The 23,453-nt window shown below is 32.8% G+C and overlaps 1 protein-coding gene across 2 annotated transcripts in view; it reads left to right on the top strand.

Moving 5' to 3' along the window:
* The window catches only part of ABCD2 (ATP binding cassette subfamily D member 2), a 72,587-nt gene that overhangs the window by 21,308 nt on the left and 27,826 nt on the right, over positions 1-23,453 (top strand). For both annotated transcript variants that reach the window (XM_077170523.1, XM_077170524.1), the window contains exons 7-8: positions 2,155-2,300; positions 18,803-18,948. In XM_077170523.1, coding sequence (XP_077026638.1) covers positions 2,155-2,300; positions 18,803-18,948 — 292 coding nt within the window. The remainder of the gene's footprint in view (positions 1-2,154; positions 2,301-18,802; positions 18,949-23,453) is intronic.

Raw genomic sequence — 23,453 nt, 5'->3', positions numbered from 1 at the left:
TTCTGAATTAGGTAAATTACATTTAAATTTTCAGGTCCCCAAAATAAAATAGAAAGTTCTGTTTTCTCTCCATGGATTGAAAAATAAGCAATTTTCTAGAGGAAAATGTTCACTTCTTTTAGTTGAAATAAAAAAAAAAGCATTTGGAAAGTATTTATGCCTGAACAAAATGAAATTTCCTTAATCCTCTGTCTAGTGAAAGGGCACAAGCAAATCACAAAATGAATTCTTTCTAGGTTCTTCCAAGGATTTTCTTTGAACTTTATTCTATCAAAATAGCATTTCAGTTTGGCTATATTTAGGAAGAAAAAAAAAAATCTATGGTCAGAATTTACAGACTCAAGCTTGTTCCTGTTTTAAGTCCTTTGTGATAGCTGTCATCCCTTCCTAGAATGTTCTTCCTCTACATTTTGTCTGGCTGCTTCTTGTCACTCAGCCTCAGCTAAAATTTTCATTTATTTATCAATAGAGCCTATATTGAAATGTCATGGAAATGTCACCTCCTCAAAGAGGACTTTCCTGACCATCCAATCTAAAGAAGCCCCCCAAGATTACCAGCTTTCTCCAGCATATCTTCCTGTTTTGCTGTCACAATAGATTTTTCATCACCTAATTTTTTTATTCATGTGTTTTTGTTCTCTCTCTTCCATTGAAATGTAAGTCTATGAGAATAGGGTCCTTGTCTTGGTAGCACTGTATCCCCAATGCCTAAAAGACTGTCAGGCATATGGAAGGTATTCAGCAAATGTTTGTGGATGCATAGATAAAATATGAATATGAATATGAACTATAATTTTACTTTACAAATACTTACTACATTCATTCCCCGTTCCTTTATTTGACCTACATCCTAACCATCCTCTCCTTTCTTCTTCTCTTCCTTCTTCCCTCTTTCTCCCTCCCTCTCTGCCTCCTCTCTGCAAAAGAATTTGAGCTCATATTATACATAGCAGAAAAGACATGAAGGGGAGACATGGAAGTGGTCTTTTGTAGTGATACTATGCTAATACTATAATGCTTTATCATCTTTGTATTTTCCATATGATACATATAGTCTATGTCAATGATATTTAATATTTCTCTCCATATACATAGCTCTCACTACAGATACCTGTGGATTTCTACCATCTTTCTTTCATGTTATATTAATTTTTATATTACTGATTATAAAATATCATTTGTTCTTCGTGAGTATAGATGAAATTTTCTGATGGTGTTCTTATTCCTTGTTCTTCACAATACTCTGGAAATACCTTAGTAAGACAGCTTCTCGATTCTGTTGAGTGGAATGGGAACACAGGAATTTTAACTGTTTAAATTTAAAAGATAAATAACCTAGAATATTCTAAAGGGAAGCATCCAATAGATACTGGGTAAACAGTTTGCTTTGTCAATGAATATTTTATATACAAATGTATGTTTTAATTTGATCACTAACCATAAGACTAAACTACAGTCCTCTTGCTTCCTTCTGTCCTGTTTGGTAAAATGTATTTTCCTCCAGTTGTGAATAAAGCAGAATTAGAGTCATGATATCTCCTTGATTATGGGCTCTTATGATTCCTGTAGCATTTTAGACTGTGAATTTCAAAATTAAACAATCTGGCTAGTTCTTAAGATTACTGTGCTTTGTAGCTAATAACTGCAACTGACTTTCAATTGTATTTGATTCCAATATAAAGTTAATCCATATTAATATAAATAAACTAAATATTAATATATTTTAATTTAAAATGTTATGGTTTGTCTTATTACCCATGTGATTATATTTTTTCCATATGTATGTATATATCTGATAACAACATCTCAATTATAATTTTGGAAAGCCAGTGCTTATTCCTAGAAGACCCATTTTCTTTGGAATTGAATTATTTTAGGCAAGTTCCATTTAAATTTTCTGGTCCCCAAAATAAAATAGAAAGTTCTGTATTCTGTCCATGGATTGAAAAATAAGCCGTTTTCTAGAGGAAACTAATTTTCAGGGCACAGTCAAAAATTAAAATTGATGTTCTTAACTCTGATTTTCCTTTGATTCCATGCTCATCCTTGGTTATCATGTATTTGAAAGTTGTTTTTTATCAAATCATTTTAAAATGTTGCCAAATGAAATTATTTTTTAAATATTGCAGTTTGCAATTTTATTTCTTACTTTAGGTACAAGAAGGAATGCATCTTTTGATAACTGGTCCCAATGGTTGTGGGAAAAGTTCTCTTTTTAGAATTTTAAGTGGGCTGTGGCCTGTGTATGAAGGAGTCCTCTATAAACCACCTCCCCAACATATGTTCTATATTCCACAAAGGTAGGTAATTTTTTTATATCACAAGAAACAGTTCTCTCTTGCTCTTGAATTTTCCTGGATCCTTTGGCTCTTCAGTTTGTACTTTTTAAAGGACATGTTCCATGAGAGAATCTATTAAGAAATAAAAGTTCAGTTACCTCAAAAAGTTTCATTACTGCTTTAATTATAATGGTCTCCAGGACAGGAGCAATTCATTTCATTGTCATGTCTCTCTGGATATAATGAATACTCAAAGACTGCTGGTGTTAGTCTCAAGGAATAGCAGGCTATTCTGAAAAATAATTAGATTGCCTTAGATGTCAGATTATCTCATCTTACAGAAAAAAAATAGTACTTGGAAAATTTACTGATCTCTCATATGTATGGTTAATATTATGTGCTGAATAATTCATAGATTCTGGAATTGTTTATTAAAGTTTAAGATCCTCTATAAAATAGCCCTTATTAAAATTATATGATTAATCAGGAATTTGAAATTACTTTAATTAAAATGGTTTTACTGCCAGAATAAGTATAAAGCATGATAATATTTTTAAAAGAATGTTGATTCTTCAGAAGCCTTTAGCCATCTTTCCTCATACAATTTATAAATGTTAACACACAAGTTGCAGAATTTGGAATATTCACCGTGGAAGAGAGAAAATGAAGTTTGAAGAAGAGACAGGCCTCACACTTATCTGCCGCAGTAATTCTCCCATCTTCATCACTCTGATTTGAGTAAATATCATGGAACACTCTCATTGAGTGAGGGGACTGACCTGTGGGACCTAGTAGAGCACCTACACTAGAAGTATAGTACCAGAGCAAATAAAAAAGTTACATCAAGTGTAGTTTCTCACATATCTCTCCTGCCCCCTTTCCTTTGTTGGAAATTGGATATACCATCCTGCCCTCTAGTCTAATTTTTAGGCTACATTTTTTGTTAGTTACATGAGGTTTTGTGAATTCTTTTTGTTTAGTAAAACCATTTTGGGTTTATTCCTTGCTTTTTTTTTCCTAACATTTTTGGGGACATATAACTTATATGCAAAAAAAGCAATAAATTTTAAAGTACATTGTAACAAACAGTTACAGATTTCAAAGTTTGGTATGTCACATTTCCACAATTTTGGGTTTTTCCTTCTAGCTGCTCCAAGACACTGGAGACTAAAAGAAATATCTGTATTATGATTCAGCAGTCATACTCATTTGTTAAGTCCTATCTTCTCTGATGCACCTCCTCCTTCTCCTTTGATCCTTCTCCCAATCTAGGGGTATTTGAGCTATGTCTATTCTAACTTCTTCATGTTGAAAAAAAGGTATCAACAATATGGAATAGGGAAATGTACCTAGGTGATGTTTTGGAGATGCTGGCCCCTCTGGATTTTAGGACTTACCTGGCCTAGGAATCATCTGGAGGTTGTAGGTTTCTGGAAAATAATCTTAGTTTGTGAAACTTTTGTAGAATTTCAGATAGAGCCCTAGGCATTCTTTAGGGTTAACAGGAATAGTTTTGTTTGGGGTTTGACAAACGGTGGCAGTTAGCAATATCTAACTGCAACTTGTATAAGAGTAGCTTCTAGAAGAGCTTCTCAACTCTATTTGAACTCTCTTAGCCACTGAAACCTTATTTTGTTCATTTCTTTTCCCCCTTTTGCTCAAGAAGGCATTGTTGACCTCATGGTGCCAGGACCAGGCTCATCCCTGGAAGTCATATCCCACATTGCCAGGGAGACTTTCACCCCTGAATGTCATGTCCCACTTAGGGGGGAGGATAATGATTTTCCTTGAAGAGCTGGGCTGAGAGAGAAAGAAGTCACGTCTGAGCAATAAAAGAGATTTTCTGAAAATAACTCTTAGGTATAATTATAGGTAGGCTTAGCTTCTCTGCTACAGACATAAGTTTCTTAAGAGCAAGCCTCAAAATCAAGGTCTTGGCCTATTGACTTGGGAGTCCCTAATGTTTGAGAGAGTATCAGGGGTTTACCCAGTGGTAAAATTTAATAGTTCACATTTTTTCTCAAGTCCCTAAAGGGACTTTGCCAATACTTTTTAATTATCTTCCCACCCTAGCTTGGGATGTATATGGGTAATACTTAAGCTATTCAGAATTACAAGTCCTGGTTCTCATTCCGAACTCCATGTATTTGGGTTGTTTAAATGATCTATCCAGACAGGTTGAGTTAGATTGTGACTACAGAAAATTTAGGTTTTAGACAAAATAAACCTCTCTTCCTTTGGCTTCATATATAAAACCAGCTTTAGTAGCAGGAAACTACCTAGAATATAAATGGATAAAAAAACCACATCAGCAGTTTAGAAAATATCAGACATGAGCAGTGTCATGAATATTTGTATTTAACACAAAATAGATAACAACTTGTAACACCAGAACCACTGTTTCTTTCTGTCTGTGCTTAAAAGTCCTTTGAGAAACCTTCTGGTCATGAAAGTTTAAATTTTAGAACATTAATTCATGAAGTAAAAATTTTTATTTATATTATAAGCCGTAGAATCCATGAAGAAAATATTCAATGTTATATCAGAATTCTACTTTCCTAATGCAAGTAAAAATACATAAATAAATTTTGCATTTTTGGCTAATTTTGATTTTAAATATAATATGAAAGATATAACTTTTGAATGACTGTGATATGAGCAATAAAAGACCTTTCTATGGCATTAAATAAAAGTACATAAATTCTTTTTTTTTTTTTTTTTTTAAGAGAGAGGGAGGAAGGGAAGGAAAGACAGAGAGAAGGAAGGAAGGATGAAAGGGAAACATCTTTTTTTTTAAACATTTTCTTGTTTTATTGTATTTTGTTTGTTTGTTTGTTTTTTTTACATGGGCTGGGGCCGGGAATCGAACCGAGGTCCTCCGGCATGGCAGGCAAGCACTTTGCCCGCTGAGCCACCGCGGCCCGCCCCAAAAGTACATAAATTCTAGTCTTTACCCACAGAGAGATCTTATTTTGCAACAAACATAAATCACTGCAAAACTTTTCTTAGTTGTGAAATTTGCTGTTGCCCAAACAAGAAGGTCAACTACAACCTAGTTTAACTTAAGGAGAAAAATAAGATTGAGAAGTCTATTTTTTTAGGCTAAAAATATTTTTAGAACGTATGTCAAAAAATCATTTTATCGTAATTATGTAAGTTCTAGAAGCACAAAATTTTGTATTTATGTTTAAGTTTTACTATGAATATTTATTTCTTCCAAAAACATAGAATTTATCTAAATGCATATGTAAACTAAAGTAGTATTCATTTCTTTCATTCTAAAATCTGATAACCAGATAGAAAAAAATCTTATAAGTATTTATAACTTAAAAGAAAGCTACTTTGCAACCAATTTCAAAATATTTGTCATTAGGTACTCTTAAGCATTTCTTTTTAGGATATTCTCATTTTGAATATTGTAATGTAATATTTAATTGCATTAACGTAAAAGAATAGAATACAGGTTTACTTTTAGTTTGGCAAAAAAAAAGAAAAGCTAAACATTCAATATAGAATTGAAGCCTATATAGTTAGTGAGTGAATTTCATAAGCCACAAACAGGCTTTCACAGCAACTTCCTTGTATTCACTTTTTATGACTTAAAGACTTCTTGGTAAATGATGGATCTGTTTATGTAGTCATCAAATTTACATTAATGGGGTACAAATAGAGTGGGTTATGATAAAGTAGATTTCTGATAAAGTCGTGTATTGTGCAGAAGTGAATTGATTTTAGTCTCCAGTATTCTAGAGCAGCTAGAAGTAAAAATCTAAAATTGTGAAATTGTAACCCATGTCAAAATCTGAAATATGTTCTACAACTAATTGTGGTGCTGTGCTTTGCAATTTATAGCTTTTTTGTATAAACGTTATTGTTCACAAAAAAAGGAGGATAAAAATGTCAATTGTGATGATAAAAACGTGTTTAAGCCCTCTAGCCTCCTATATTTTGGAGCAGCTAGAAGGAAAAATATGAGAGGATCGTATGATAGCCCATGACAAAGTTGTGATCTATCCTATAACCACTTTTTGAAGAGTGCTTTGAAAACTATTGCTTTTTCATTCTTTGCTTTGTATATATGTTATACTATACAATTTTAAAAGTTTTTAAAAATAGTGAATTGAGAAAAAACATTTTCTAATTAAGCAAATTAGGCCACTTACTTTTTAAAAACACATCCTCACAAAAAATGCTGCTATGACTCAATTAGGAAATCTAAATTCCTAAGAAATTGTGAAATGACCTCAATGTTTTCTCAGTTAATGTTTTCTAATATTTTAGCAAAGCTAATAATGAGAACCTGAGAAAAGTTCATTTCAAATTCAGCATCCCTTCATCCCATCTTCATTGTTGATGGGATATGAAAACTACTGGATCACTTGATAAATTTTAGCAAAGAAATATTTCATCCAATATGTAGATTATCCGCTCTAAACTTATGAGGTGCTGCATGGTAAAATGCTTAGTTTTACTCAGGTAGTACTTCTAAAAATATCTGGGAATTTTAGACTATTTGAAATTTATTTTCCTGAGCAATGCAACTATACCATTTAAACCATTGATTGAAACGTTGCTCCCTGCTAGATAAGCCATCCTGACCCTCAGGAAAAAGTGTTCTGCTTATATAGAACACTGAATTTGTTTTGTCAATTCTCTATCCGTTTTGTCCTATTTATCTTCCCAACTACCGAAGGGTAAAGTTTTGATCCCTTGCTCTTGGTTACACTAATCCACTAACCTATAGCCCATTAGTCACTTACTGATCCCTTTGTGAGTTTCTATCTTCAGCCATTAAAGCTCACAAAACCCAGCCTTTCATTAAGTTAGTTTACTACTAATAAAACCAAATGTTATAATATGCTGACAATTGCCAAACCGAGAAATTGAAATAGTTGATAGGATTAGGAGAACAGAGAGGGGGTGAGAAAGGGAGGAAGGAAAGAGGAAGGGGGTAGGGGAGGGATGGTCGGAAGGGAAGGGAAAGGAATGAAAGAGAAGGAGAGATAGGTGAACAGAAAGACAGAAGATAATAGCTGTCTGATGTGAAAAGTTGGTAAAATCTTTAGTTCCCTTACACTACTTATTTTTTTATCCTCCAGAGGATTATATAATTACTTTAAATATTTACATTGGAGTTAAGGGATTAGAGGCTTTATTTAGCATCATACAACATTTCAGAGCCTGAGTTAGAATTCACCAAGTCTTTGGAGGCAGGTCCTCTGTATTCACAGCCTCTCATTTTTAGATTAATAAAATGATCATATTAAAAATACCTCCTGGTGACAGAAAAAAACTAGTGTTTGACCTTAATGCTTTCTCAGGTAATCACAATAATAAAAACTTTTAGCACTATCCCAACTCTCGGAGGAGTAACAAAATATTGTTCTTTATAATTTGCATTCACTTTTAAAAATGTCTATATTCTTCAATTATTTTTCTTAATAAGATCCTTTGTCATGAAATATCAGCTTTTAGGAGTGTCAGTATTTAATCCCTGTTTTTTAAATGGCATTTCTACTCCTTTCCTTTAGTGATATAGCCTATATATTTTGTAAAACAAAGTGAATTAAAATTGATTTTATTTTGAAAATGTTGTGAGCTCTTGAGATAATTGTTGAATTGAATCCTAAGGCATCTTAAATAAGAAATGAACATCTCTGGCCTACTAGTTTTTTTTTAATTTACAATATATCAAGGAACTACTATGCACTCGTCACCATTCTACACCTATAAACTCATTTTTATTTTGTTACAGCATATAAGATTGGTGTTTGTATCACTATTTTATAGATGAGAACGCATAGAGAGGTTGAAGTCACCAACTGATAGATGTTGGAGCCGGCATTTGAACTCAGGTGTGTCAGACTCTAAAGTCACTTTGTTTGGTTACTGCTAGCTGCTGGGGAGAGCTCCCTTGCCTGGCCTTGGCTATCATCAGCTAGGGTTGTTTGCTTTGGCCATTGAACCTACAGTAATATCAACTTATTGTTTGAAAGTTGAGGTCCTTGTAATCTTAGGGGAGGAAATCTAATTCAAAATTTAAAATTTAATTTTAGCACATGTATGTAACTATTATTTGCATATGTTAAAGAAAGCTATATTCTTATATAAAAGTGAAATTCCTTGAAGTTTTCAATTGCGTTCTGTTCACTTTCAATTTTAATTATGTTTTCTGCTCTTTCCTATTTTTCTAAAATCCATCTCTTTATAAAATTTAAATAATCTCTCAAAAGTATTCCCTTATTTTAAAATCAGACTTCTTTGCTGAGGTATAGAGCAAGCAAATCTTAATTTTCAAAGGGTGCATTATGGTATTAAAAAAATCAATCTTTACTTTTTTTGTCATCAAAAGAAGAGATTATCTTTCGCAATTTTTTGCAGAGCAAAGATTGTTCTGGCACAGAAATTTCAGCACTATGGGCAGACCATTTCTTAAATGCTGACACCAACATTGGCACTGCCCATTCAGACATATGCCAAATGAATTTTGTAGAAATTTTAAAATCTGAACTTTCTTGTGGGTTGTATTTACACGAATTCCTTTCAAATCCCAGGATCTCTTCTTTGAAGGATAGGAGAACTCTAGGTTATATAAAATATTGCTTATTCTACACATATAAAACCAGATAACCACAATTGAAGAACCAGGAATCCCATGAGATCAGGAGAGAGGTTAGAAGACTTAATTCCTGTTTTCTGCATGGAAGGACCGGAGGGCTGCTGCATGTTAGTCAGTGAACTATTTCAGTGATATCTTTGCTGTTCTTCTTTTGCCTCAGGTCTCAGATGAAAGAATGAGGATGTGGCATAGAAAAGAACCTAAGCAATAATCCACTATTGTTTGTTGTATTTTTCTGGATCTTTAGTTTTGAATGTTTTGATTCTTAGAACTTCTAGACACTGAAATATGTATAGGGAGAGCCTCTTGGAAAAAAGAAGTGCATTTATTTAAGTTAAGGGCAGGTTAACCAGGCCACTGTCTGAGTAGAGTATGGATCTATAAGGGGCACTGGAACATCTTGGAATGAAGAAGGAACATTATGCAGCTTAATCCAGACCTCCTCACAGAGCTCTGTACTTAACGGGTCATGTATACACTGGCCCTGCTGCCCACACAAAAAAATACCTGGGCTTGGGAAGGGGGGAGTTGTTTCTAGACTAGACTTTGCCCATGCTGAGTCTCTGCTGAACGAAATATATAGAATATAAACTCTTCTCCCTGTCCAGCAATGGTGATATTCCCAATACATAAATATAGTGCCTATTGGCATATTTTAATTGTTCAATAAATGTCTAATGAGAAACTGAGTAAATAAATGAATGAACATCTCCAGAAATTTGGTTTCTATTATCACATCAATCTGGTTTCTTATTCATATTAATCATGAGCAATCTGATTACTTATTTTGTTACTTGTACTATTTATTGCATGACCTCCTTTTGATGGGGATAAATATGTCACTTAAATGTCCTTTACTTTTCTTTTTAGAAAATTAGTTTGGTCATGAAAAAGACTCAGTAGTATTGGTATGGCTAATTGATTTCTTTATACTTTTTTTTCTTTCTGACTATCACACTAAATGTGAATGTATTTTACATAAATATTTTTGAACAATTGACTGTCAGAATTGTAAATTGTTTATTTTGGTACCTCTTGGGTAATGGTAGATATAGTTTGGTTTTTAAAAAGGATCTCCTTTTACTTTCAAAGGATATACAAAAGGACTTGTAAATATCATTTTTAATCATTTTTATAGCTTTCTATTGCTTGGAAAAAGTGCTTTTTTCATATTTAACTCTTCTGTGGACTAGTTTATAAAAACAATAATTGGGGAACCTTCCTGTTTATCCACAGGTTTTCCCCATTTTATGGGTCAATTTCTAGTTTAAAACATGAAATTGCCTTTTTATGGTCAAAAGTCAAATACCAGGAATTTCGTACAGCAAGCTAATGATAAATGCTATCAGCAAAGATGGCTTTTAGGGCAGTGCGACAGTGGCTCAGCAGGCAGAATTCTTGCCTGCCATGCTGGAGACCTGGATTTGATTCCTGATGCCTGCCCACGCCAAAAAAAAAAAAAAAAAAAAAATCAAAGTTGACTTTTAGAGAAGTTTGCATTCTTATCAGCTTTGCAATGCTTTGAGTCTTTCATTAGCATTATTCTTATTCTTTAGAAATAAACAACCCCTGCTCTGAAGAGGCCGTGCTTTGTCTCAGTTTTGGCACTTAAAAATATTTATTCCAAAAATATAATTAGATAATATTAAATATCTCTTTTCAATTGAATATATCTTATTTTTGCTGCTGTTTAAGAATATTAGGAATCACTTATGCATTCCGAATTCAAATCTAGTTCTTGCCATGCATGAAGAAATCTGATGACATGATTGGTCTCAACATATGCGTTATATGAATTACTAATAGCTAGCTTTTATGGCTTTCAGATTGTTACTATGGCAACACAGCAGTACTTTAGCGGTACATTGTTATGAAATTTAATATATCCCATGCCTTAAATATATTTAATATTGCTGTAAAATTTTCATCAATATTATGCCCAGTTAAATTTTAGATTGCATGACAAAACACATTTCATTTTCTCTGGATGTATACTTGTCATGTTATATTTTTTCTTAAGGTTTGAATTGTCTCATTTGTTCTCAATTTATGAAATATTTAGCATTCAAGGTGATCATTCCAGAGAGTTCAAGCATGGAGACAGAGTTAATGCTTCTCAATGTTCTCTCCTTCTTTCTACCTTTGCTTTTATTAAAGAGAAGAAAAGAGAATAATATAGAAATATAAGAATATAAATTTTTATAATGTCAACAACATTTTACAAAAAAAATCACAAATTGTCGTATATGTAAATGTTAACACAAAAGTGGGGAATATAATACAAATTATAAAAATACCCTGATATATTTGAAGTATAACACATAAAAAGCTGTAAATTGGAAATGGATTTGATCTCAATAATTTTATTCTTATTTCAATATTATAATTAATAGTTTTCATGATAGGTGCATTTAAAAGAATTCCAGATTCCAAAGAAAAAAAATTATAGTAATGAGCTAGTGATAATTCTTTAAATTGTAATATGATAACTATGGATTTATCCGAGTATCTTTTCCACAACATATAGAGCTACTTACTCTGAGACTAGTGCTTCTTTTTTTTGAAAGCTGCAAATTATGAGCAATCTATTTCTTTTGTTGCTTGTCCTACATGTGTTGCATGATTCCCTTTCTTATAGCCCAGAGCAAGTAAGCTAATAACTTCCCAACATAGTAACTGATCTACCTGAAATATTTAGAAGATAGTCTGAATAGGTCTATATTTCTGGAAAGGAATGTTTAGTAAAGGGTGCTCAAGTTCTTATCAATTATGTATAACTTTGGTAGGACTAGAGAAACTCGAACTAGCTTAAAATGTTAAATTCCAGACCTTTGAGCTGGAAACAGAATCACATGCAAACAAATTATATAAATATTGGATATAGGTCCTCCATTTCCTTATGCTCTCAAATTGACTGAAATCATCCCAAATTTTCTTAAGGTAGCCTTTCCACAGAATTCAGTGGTGACTTTAACTTCAAAATAACATTTTAAAGTCATTAGATTAATAAAATCTAATTAAATGTCCTTAGTTGCTATATGCTTCATTAAATGCATATGTTATTCTTACCATTTCATGTGATCATAAAACAATAATTGAAAGTACATCTTTTAGAAAGCAATATTTGAGTCCATTCTAATGAATATATAACTTTATGAAATATAATTTCTATATTTCCATCAACATTCCCCTTCAGGTACCTTTCCAAAGTGGGTAATGTTTATATTCTGTTATAACATTTTAACAGTAGTTCATTTAACAGTAGTTCAAATAACCAATTACGTGGGATATTTGCAGTTCTTTTAGCACCAGAAAGTTTATTATTCAGCAATTTATTTAATCTTATTCTAAATGAATAATGAAACAGTAGCTAAAAAATATGTTTTCTTTCTAGTTTTAGATCAGGAATGCATAATCAAAACATTCTTGGACTTTAATAGATTCAATAAGAAATTAAGCATTGTAAAGACATAATTTAATTATTTTGTTTTGCTTTATAATTAAGAACACTTAGGAGATAAAGTACCATATCTGTTCATCAGAGACACAGGGCAGATTTTGAAAGAAGCCAAAAAATCATAAATAACATTAAATTAGTCTTGAAAAGAAATTACTAAGTTTTTATCCTCTAAATTCTTCTTCTAAAGCCCTATGCATTTTGGTACTTTGAGACCCCGTAAATTGCTCCAGTGAACTAAGTGATGCTCCAGTTACTAAAAACAAATATTTCTAGAAAAGCTTGAGGTACTGTCTCAAGAGCTTATTATAATATAATCTCTAAAATCTGTATAATTAAGTACTTAAAATTTATTAATCATTTGAGAATAAGAAAAACTTACTACAAGATATTAAACCATGGATCTCTTATCTAAGTAGAAAATCTTTTGCATCACTTCTTTTTTTTTTAAATATCTTCACACCTTACAGTCCAACCTAAGTATACAGTCGTATGCTCCCTATTCCTCTCATTGACCACTAGTATTGCAGTCTACCCAATTTTTTTTTTTACCCCTTATCCCCCTTCTATTGTTTATTTGTTTTTACGTCCTTATTTTTTAACTCATCTATCCATACCCTGGATAAAGGGGGCGTCAGTCACAAGGTTTTCACAGTCGCAGAGTTACTTTGTGAAAGCTTAGAGAGAACCCACATCTGAGCAACAAAAGAGGTTCTCAGTGGGTGAAAGAATTATAAATAGGCTTAGCTTCTCCTTTGCAGAAATAAATTTCATAGGGGTGCGCCCCAAGACTGAGGACTCAGCCTATTGATTTGGTTGTTCCTGCTGCTTGTGAGAATATCAGGAACTGTCCAATTGGGAAAGTTTAATATTTCCTCTTTTCTCCCCAGTCCCTCAAGGGGATGTTGCAAATCCTTTTTTATTCTCTGCCCAAATTACTCTACCCTCCACTTATTGACATTTAGTTTGGGCATATTTTTTTCCTTCGTTACATTCATTGGAAGCTTATTACAATGGTACTGTTAACCATAAACCCTGCATTGCATTGATTGCATTTTTTTCCTGTATACCATCCCATCTTCAATACCTTGTAATGTTGACATTCATTTGTTCTCCCTCATGAAAAAGCGTTCTTATACTTGTACATTTATTCACCATCATTGTCCACTCTAGGCATCATTAAATTCTACCATCTCAGTCTTTATCCTCTTTCATCCTGTTGTAAAACATGTCCCCAGCTCTCCTTCACCTTACCATACTCGCATTCATCTTTGTTCATTGTACTTATATTATTGTACTATCCATTTCTGGATCTTTACAATTCAGTCCTGTTGAACATTCTGTACCCTTCAGCATCAAATGCCCAATCTCTACCCTCTATCTCCTAGTAACCTGAGTTCTTAGCATTAACTCTCAGAGTTCACTCATTAATGTTAGTTCATATTAGTCAGACCATAAAGTATTTGTCCTTGTCTTTTCGGCTAATTTCACTCAGCATAATGTCCTCATTGTTCAACCATGCTGTTGCATGCTTCACGACTTTATTCTTACAAATGCATAATATTCTGTCATATGTATATACTACAACTTGTTCAGCCACACATCCATTGATGGATATTTGGGCTCTTTCTATCCCATGGAAATTGTGAATAATGCCACTATAAACATCGGTATTCAAGTGTCTGTTAGTGTCCTTGCCTTCAGTTCCTCTGAATATATACCTAGTAATAGGATTGCTGAATCATATGGCAATCCTATACTTAGCTTCCTGAGGAACTACCAAACTGCCTTCCATGGCAGTTGTACCATTCTGCATTCTCACAGAGTGGATAAGTGTGCCTCTTTCTCCATATCCTCTCTAATACTTGTATTTTCTGTTTTTTTTGGTAATGGCCATTCTAGTAGGTGTGAGATGATATCTCATTGTGGTTTTCATTTGCATTTCCCTAATAGTAAGTGAAGTTGAGGATCTTTTCGTATGCCTTTTAGTCATTTTTATTTCCTCTTGTGAAAAGTATCTGTCCATGTCTTTTGCCCATTATTTAATTGGGTTGTTTGTCTTTTCTGTTGTTTTGTTGTAGAATCTCTATATATATTCTGGGTATTAAACCCTTATCTCATATGTGGTTTCCAAATATTTTTTCCCATTATATAGGCTTCCTTTTTACTTTCCTGACAAAGTCCTTTGATGCACAAAAGTATTCAGTTTTGAGGAGAGTTGTCCATTTCATCTATGTTGTCTAGTTTATTAACGTATGGTGGCTCACAGTATCCTCTCATTATCTCCCTTATTTCTGTGGAGTCAGTAGTTACGGTCCCTCTCCCGTATCTGATTTTATTTATTTGCATCCTCTCTTTCTTTTGTCAGCCTAGCTAAGGGTTCATCAATTTTATTGATTTTCTCCAAAAACAAACTTCTAGTTTCATTGATTTTTCTCTATTGTTTTCATGTTCCCAATTTCATTTATTTCTGCTTTAATCTTAGTTATTTTTTTCCTTCTGTTTGCTTTGGGTTAGTTTTAGTTCTTCCTGGTGAACAGTTAATTCCTCGATTTTTGCTTTCTTCTTTTTTAATATAGGCATTTAGGGCAATAAATTTTCCTCTCAGCATCACCTTTGCTGCATCCCATAAGTTACAATATGTTGTGTTTTCATTTTCATTTGCCTCAAGATATTTACTCATCTCTCTTGAAATGTCTTCCTTGACTCACTGGTTGTTTAAGAATGTGTTGTTAACATCCATATATTTGTGAATTTTTTGGCCTTCTGCCTGTTATTGATTTCCAAGTTCATTCCATTATGATCCAAGAAAGTTTTTTATATAATTTCAATCTTTTTAAATTTATTGAAACTTGCTTTGTGACTCAACATATGGCCTGTCCTTGAGAATGATCTATGAGCACTTGAGAAAAATGTGTATCCTGCTGCTGTGGGGTGTAAAGTTCTATAAATGTCTGTTAAGTCTACTTCACTTATTGTATTATTCAAAATCTCTGTTTTGTTATTGATCCTCAGTCTAGATGTTCTATCCATTGGTGAGAGTGGTGTATGGAAGTCCCCAACTGTTACTGTAGAGGTGTCTACTTGTCCCTTCAGTGTTGCAGTATTTGCCTCATGTATTTTGGTGCACTCTAGTTTGCATCCATTCTTTTTTAAGTGGTTGCTTTTCACCTAAGTAGAGAGCTAGCCTAAATATAAATAATTTTTATAAATGATCTTTTCATTTCTATAGCATTCATTTATTGAGTGCCCATTATATGTCCATACATACATCGAGTGCCTACTAGATGCTCTGACTACATTACTTCATTTAGCTTCATAAAAATCCATTCCTTCATTTAGTCCTTATAACAAATGCAATAAAGTAAGTAACTTTACAAATGAGGTAACTCTGATCAGAATTTGTGTCCCATTACTAATAAATGGGGAGATAAGGATTCCAGCCCAGATTCAGCTATACAAATCCTGTTATTACTTCCATGACTCTATACTGTCTTCCCTGAAATATAGACTTCATCAAATATTACCAGTTAATCAAGTTTTATGGTAGAATACTATTGTAACACTTGTGAAATGAATGTTTTAACTTTATTTTAATCATTGTATTCTCAATTATGTATTATGTCATGGTTATTCTTTGGATTTAATTCTGTCTTTGTATTACGCTAAGGTGATATCTGTTTCTGATTTACCTTAAGTTTGAGCTGGCACCACTTTGAAAGGTAAAAAAGTACTGTCTCTAAGGTTTCCATCAATTTCCTCTGTTGAGTAATTGCAAGGTATTTATTGAAAAAGTGCTTGTTGGTCCAGGTGGCCAATTTCTATTCTATTTTGTTATTATTACTACTATATACTAGTATGAGATACTGTGACATATCAATGCTTAAGTTAATGTACATAAATAATAGTGTAGTGTAAATATATTTTTTAAAAAATATGTTAGACTAGTGAGAGTAAGATAAAGAAAAAGGAAGAGGGGAAAAGCAGATATGGTAAAAGAAAAGTGACCCAGAAATGGTATACCTACTTTGGAATACAGTCTGGCATTTTCTCAAAAATATACTCATAGGTACATACCGAAGAGAATTGAAAGCATATGTTCCCATAAAATCTTGTACATGAATGTTCATAGCTTTATTCATAGTCGTAAAAAAATGGAAACAACCCAAATATCCATCAACTGAATAAATGAAATGTGATATAACCATACAATGGAATATTATTCAGCTATGAAAGGGAATGAAAGACTGTTACATGATAGATGAAACTTGAAAATACATAATGCTAAATGAAAGAAGACAGTCATAAAAGATATATATTGTATGATTCCATTTATATAAAATATCCAGAATAGATAAATTCATAAAGACAGAAAGTGGACTAGTGCTTGCTAGTGGCTTGGGAGTAGTGGGAATAAGGGTGGTTGCTAACAGAGTTTCTTTTGGAGTGATAAAAATTTTCTGGACCTAATACTGTCATTGATTGTACAATTGTGCGAATATACTATAAACGAGTAACTTGTACTTTTCAAAAAGGATGAAGTATATAATATGTGCATTATATCTCAATTTAGAAAAAAAAATAGCACCAGAGAGAGTTCTTATTTGTGTGAAAGACCCCATTGAAAAATCTTATTTACAAATAGTTGAAATGCAAACATTTTGCTTTTCAAATAATTGTTATATCTGTTATAAAATAGCCTTGTATTATCCATCCCTCAATTAAATTATTTACATGTAGGAAAATGGGCAGATAATTGATCTACAAAACACATTTTATATAAAAGTATGTTTTTAAAACCTAATATCTCTCTCAATGTACATGTGTGTATATAGTATACCTATTTTAAACCCATCTCTCCACCATGTATAAATACACGTTATTTGAATTCTTTCTTAAAAAATTAAGTTGCAGTAATCACATCTTTTTTCTCTTTATTTTTTGGAACAATTTTATTGATATAGATTATTGATTCACATACCATATAATCATGCAAAGTGTACAGTCATTGGTTCACAGTATCCCATCATATAGCTGTGCATTTATCATCACAATCGAATTTTGAACATTTTCATTATTCAAAAAAAAATCTATGAAAAGTAAAAAGAACACCTGAAACATCCCATACTCCCCCATTATTTATTTATTTATTTATTTTTGTCTTTATTTTCTTACTCAACTGTTTATAGACTGGATAAATGAAGTGTCAGTCACAAAGTTGTCGCAATCATACAGTCACACTGTGAATCTATGTAGTTATACAATCATCTTCAAGAATCAAGGCTACTGGATTATAGTTCAACAGTTTTAGGTATTTCCTTCTGGCTATTCTAATACACTAAAAGTAATCACATCTTGACCCCTAAATTGTATTTCTAAAAATCAAGGGTACTCTCTAGCATAACTGCATTTCAATGATCAACTTCAGGAAATAATATTGATAAATATTATTATCTAAATTTACATTCCACTTTCAAATTTTACCAGTTGTCCCAATACCACTCTTTATGGTAACTTGCTTTCCCAATATAACAACACACATTGCATTTAGTTGTCATAGGTCTAATTTCTTTTAATCTGGAAGAGTTCATCAGCTTTTGTTTGTTTCTCTTGCCATATTGTTGTTTTATTAGAGTATCCCTCAATTTGGGTTGTTTGTTAGTTTCCTTGTGATATGATTCAGATTACATATTTTTTGCAGAAATACTACCTTAATGATGCTGTATCCTTCTTGAAGGATAATATCAGGATGTACCAGATGTCAGTCTGTTCCATTATTAATCATGTTAACTTTAATCATGTGTTTAAGGTGGTATCCACCAGATTTCTCCACTGTAAAGATACCTTTTCCCCCTTGGTATTAATAAATAATCTGTGAGAAGATACTGTGAGAATGTGTAAATAAACTGCTCCCCAACATCTCTTCATTGTGATTTTAACATCCGTTGACAGTTTTAGCCTGAATCAATTATTACTATTAATTTTCCAAAGGAGCCCTTGTTCCTTTTAAAAGGGAACACTATTTAGAAATCAAGGGACTGGTACTAGGTGTCACTGCCTCTGGGAACTTGCAGTGGACAAATTAGGAAATACATTTTTTATTTTTAAACAAAGCAAAATTAAATGAATTCATACAGTAACTCTCATTCAAATTCAGTATCACAGAGGGCCCCCCCCACTTCCCACCTTGCCGTTCCACATTCCATATCTGTTTCTCCCTTTTTCCACAGTGAGGAACCTGGTTCCTAAATTATCAAATTATGTACTTGGCCAATTCTACAATTGAAAGAATTTCGGAATTGCTATGTTATACCTTACTAAGTAAGGCTCAAGATTTCTTCGTGGTTCTCTTTTTTTCAAAAGTTTTATGTGGTTTGCAATTATGTAGTTATAGAACCAAATAAAAGTAACTTTACCCAGGATTCTTGTGTGCTTGGTGTTTTATAGGCCATATATGTCTCTTGGAAGTCTTCGAGATCAAGTCATTTATCCTGATTCAGTGGATGATATGCATGATAAAGGCTATACAGACCAAGACCTGGAATGTATTCTACACAACGTCCACCTCTATCACATAGTTCAAAGAGAAGGAGGTAAAGCCAATCTTATATATATATTCAGCTTCTTTTTAAAAAATAGAGGTGAGTAAATATTTGGTCCATGATTTCATTTAAATATAAGCTATTATTGGAACATAGCACACAGTAAAGATGGTGTTTTGGTTTACTAAAGCTGCCAGAAGGCAAAATACCAGAAATGAGTTGGCTTTTCCAATGGAGTACATTAAGTTACAAGTTAGAATTCTAAGGTTTTGGAAATGCCCAAGTTAAGGCATCAACAAGAGGATACCTTCTGGGAGGAAAGGCTGCTGGTATTTGGGATTCCTTTGTCACATGGAAAGGCACATGGTGACATCTGCTGGTCCTTCTCTCCTGGCTTCTGGTTTCAATGGCTCTCTGTCTCAGCTCCCCAGGGGCTTTTCCTCTCTTAGCTTCTCTGGGGCAAACTCTGAATTTCATCGCTTAGCTTTTCTCCTGGATTCTCTGAGTTTTGGCTGTCTTTTATTCTCTAAAGGACCCCAGCAAGGGGATTAAGACCCATCTTGAATGTGCTGGATCTCATTTCCATGGAAACAGCCTAACCGGAAGGTCCCACCCACAATAGGTCTGCCCCCACAAGGATGGATTAAAAGAGCATAGTCTTTCTGGGGTACATAACAGATTCAAACCAACACAAGTGGGCTTGGGGGTCTTTATTTCTTTTCCATTTTTGACATCCCATTTTTTTGCTCGTGTCATATTTCATGCAGCACACTAGGCTTTTATCTAGTTTCTATGCTACTGTAGCTGGCATTTGAAAAAGAGGAAGTTTATTTTTTTTCATATGTGAATGTATAAGTACCCTGAGATAATTGCCAATCTAAATATATATGAAGTTTGTGACAGAAATATTCACCCATCAAGCTTTCATCTTATATCTAACCAAATAATTTGAGAAGCAGGTGTTGCAGAAGTTTTTTTTTGTTTTCAGGCCCACAATCTTACCAATACATACCTTTTTTTCTCCTGAAGAGCAAATAGAGGATTAGATGATGTACAGAAACTTCTGTATTGTTGTTTTTTAGCATAATACATTTTCAGAAGAGTAAGAATAACATTTATGCACATGTTTTAAAATTTATATCTTCTCATAGTCACACTTTCAAATACTTGATAGCTCATACAATCTGATAGCCTAGGAAAACTACAGAAATATCAAATTAGAATTTGTATTTCATTTGCATGAATGTTATGGTATATTTTCATGATAGTTGCATTATCAGAGGGAGCCAACATAATTAAAAGTGTGGATTTTGTGACTGATAAAATTTACTACATAAAAACTTTTTTAAATGCCTATAAAAGGAAATATTCAACTTCCCTACATGGAGAATTTCTGATATTCTCGAAAGCAGTGGGGACAACCAAATCAACAGGCTGAGCCCTCGATCTTGGGGTTCTTCTCTATGAAACTTATTCCTGCAAAGGATAGGCTAAGCCTATTTAAAATTCGGTCTAAGAGTCACCCCCAGATAACCTTTTTTGTTGCTCAGATGTGGCCTCTCTCTCTAGGCCAAGTCAGCAGGTGAACTCACTGCCCTCCCCCTTAGTGGAAAATGACTCCCAGGGGTGTAAATCTCCCTGGCAACATGGGACAGAAATCCAGGGATGAACCAGGACTCAATATCAATGGATTGAGAGAGCCTTCTTGATCAAAAGGGGGAAGAGAGAAATGAGACAAATAAAGTTTCAGTGGCCGAGAGATTTTAAACAAAGTCAAGAGGTTATCCTGAAGGTTATTTTTATGCATTATATAGCTATCCCTTTTTAGTTTAATGGTGTATTGGAATGGCTGAAGGGAAGGAAGTGCCTGAAAGTGTTGATCTCGTTCCAGTAGCCTTGATTCTTGAAGACGATTGTATATAATGATATTACTTTTACAATGTGACTGTGGGATTGTGAAAATCTTGTGTCTATTGCTCCTTTTATCCAGGGTATAGACAGATGAGTAAAAAAAAATGAATAAAAATAAATAAATAATAAAGGGGACGAAGAGTAAAATAAATTGGGTAGATGGAAATACTAGTAGTCAATGAGAGGAAGGGGTGAGGGGCATAGTATGTATGAGTTTTTTCCTTTTTCTTTTTATTTCTTTTTCTGGAGTGATGCAAATGTTCTAAAAAATGATCATGATGATGAATATACAACTATGTGATGATATTGTGAGTCATCAATTGTACACCGTATATGCAATGTATGTGTGTGAAGATTTATCAATAAAAATATTTTTTTAATGTCTATATGGCATTTAAAACCCACACAAAAAAAGTGTGGATTTTGAAATCAGAGAGGACTGGAATTGAATCTTAGCTAGTAGTATTCTCTATATCTTCAAATGTAAAATAGGGATAAATTTGTACCTTATAAGGCATTTGTGAAGATTAAATAAGCTATATATAAAGTATTTAGTACAGTGACATGTAATGAATACATAAAAACAGTAATTAATGGAAATATTAGTAGTTATAATATTGATGCTATAATATTTTTCCTTTATATGATGGTATTTGATATTTATATAGCAATTTCATGTGTTTATTTCATTTGAGCCTTATAAGTAAATGAGTCAGGCAAGAGAAGTGGTATTATATTTATATTTATGGTATTTGTGATTTCTGCTGAATAGAGAATATAGGTTGTCTTTGTTTTATATGTTAACTCCTTCCCAATTTCAATATGCTGTAGCAGAATAAATGCTACATGTTTATCTTGGGTGAGTTATTTTGAGTTTGAAATCCAATAATCCAAAGAGAAATTTATAATAACATGGAATATTCTATCCTTACAGAAGTCAATCAGAAGTTTTAGAATTATTTTAAAAAATGTTTCCACCTTAATATTATAATAGTAATTGTGATGGTTTTGAAAGCTTACTATGTGGAATATACAATACTAAGCAATTTACACATATTGTCTCATTTAATACTTATAACAGTCCAGTGATGTAGATATTACTATCTGCATTTTATAGATGAAATTTGGAAGTTTAGTTATTTACCCAGAGTCCCACAACAAGTAGTAGAAAAGGGATTCAAACACAGATCCGATTTAAAAGTTAGTGTTTCTGGGATGCCATAATGCTTCCTTAGACACTAAGAGCTATTCTTTTTTTTTTTTTTTTTTTTTTTTAAAGACAGAGAGAAGGAAGGAAGGATAGAAGGAAGGAAGGAAGGAAGAAAGGGAAACATTTTTAAACATTTTCTTGTATTCTGTTTCTCCGTTTTTGTTACATGGGCTGGGGCCGGGAATCGAACCGAGGTCCTCCGGCATAGCAGGCAAGCACTTTGCCCGCTGAGCCACCGCGGCCCGCCCCTAAGAGCTATTCTTATTAGCTCTTCTAGACACTTCTTAGACACTAATAAGAGCTATTATCCTTACATATTAAAAAAATCATAAGGAAACATTTTTTATTTGTTTAATCCTTAAAATATGAAACATTTAAGTGAAGCAGAAAAGTATTTAAATCTACAAGTGCATCACTTTGGAAGAAACCTACTGAAATTCTATTTAGATTATCTAATGCTTTGCTTGGTGAAATGCATTGCTTAGTAAAAAATGGAATTAAATGCTACATTCCATTCCATCATACAGATTACAAAGTAGGAAGGCATATGAAGTGTTAACTAAAACAGTTTGTCTAACTGTGGGATACGGAAAATCATTCTTCTTAGCTGGCTCATTCTCAGTAAATCAACATCAGAGACAACATTATGATACAGGATTCTGATTTATGTGTTCTGTGATCATGTAATATTACCTACTAAAACCTTTGTGTTAGGTAAAATAAGGCACATGATTAGTTAAAATATGTTATGTCAAAGTTTCCTTTAGCCCAAATAATTTTCTGTTATGTCTTGTTCTTACTGGGCAGGGGAAAAAAGACAAAATAGAATTTTAAAACTCAGAATATTTCTCCATTGTTTAACAATCTGAACCTGTTTTTCAGATCTTCAATTACATTTCATAAATACTATAAATTTCAGTCATAAAAAAAGTTTTATTTCAATAGTTTTCCGTAGAAGCAAGGACTTTTTTTCTAAATTCAAAATTATAAGGATAAGTTTCTAAATCAATAGAGAATTCATAGATGTTTGCCCAAGGAAATGATAATAGTAGTCCCTTCTGGAAAGTGGGATTGGAGGTCTCATTGGAAAATAGGTTTCCATTTCATTCCAGAGGCTTTTATATTAACAATTTTTAAAACATTGTATTACTTTCGTTGTTTTTTTATTATTTAATTTTGGAATAGGTAACACTTTCACATAATTCAAAAATTTTTAAAAAGTATTTTTAAATGTATTCTTAATAATAGTGTAGTATATAGGAATCCTGTATTTTATGCATGATTTTTCCATAAACCCACAACTTCTCCAATTAGAAAAAGGGGGAAGGATAAGATAAGGAAACATCACCATCATGTCCCTGTTTCTTCTCATCTAGTTCTCACCTACCCCTCAATAGGTAACTACTGTTTTTAGTTTCTTATTTATACTTTTAGA

The sequence above is a fragment of the Tamandua tetradactyla genome, chromosome 7, assembly GCF_023851605.1.
Source record: "Tamandua tetradactyla isolate mTamTet1 chromosome 7, mTamTet1.pri, whole genome shotgun sequence".
NCBI classification, from domain to species: Eukaryota; Metazoa; Chordata; class Mammalia; order Pilosa; family Myrmecophagidae; genus Tamandua; species Tamandua tetradactyla.
The sequence above is the reverse complement of the archived record's forward strand: the minus strand, read 5'-3'. Positions and strand labels throughout refer to the sequence as shown.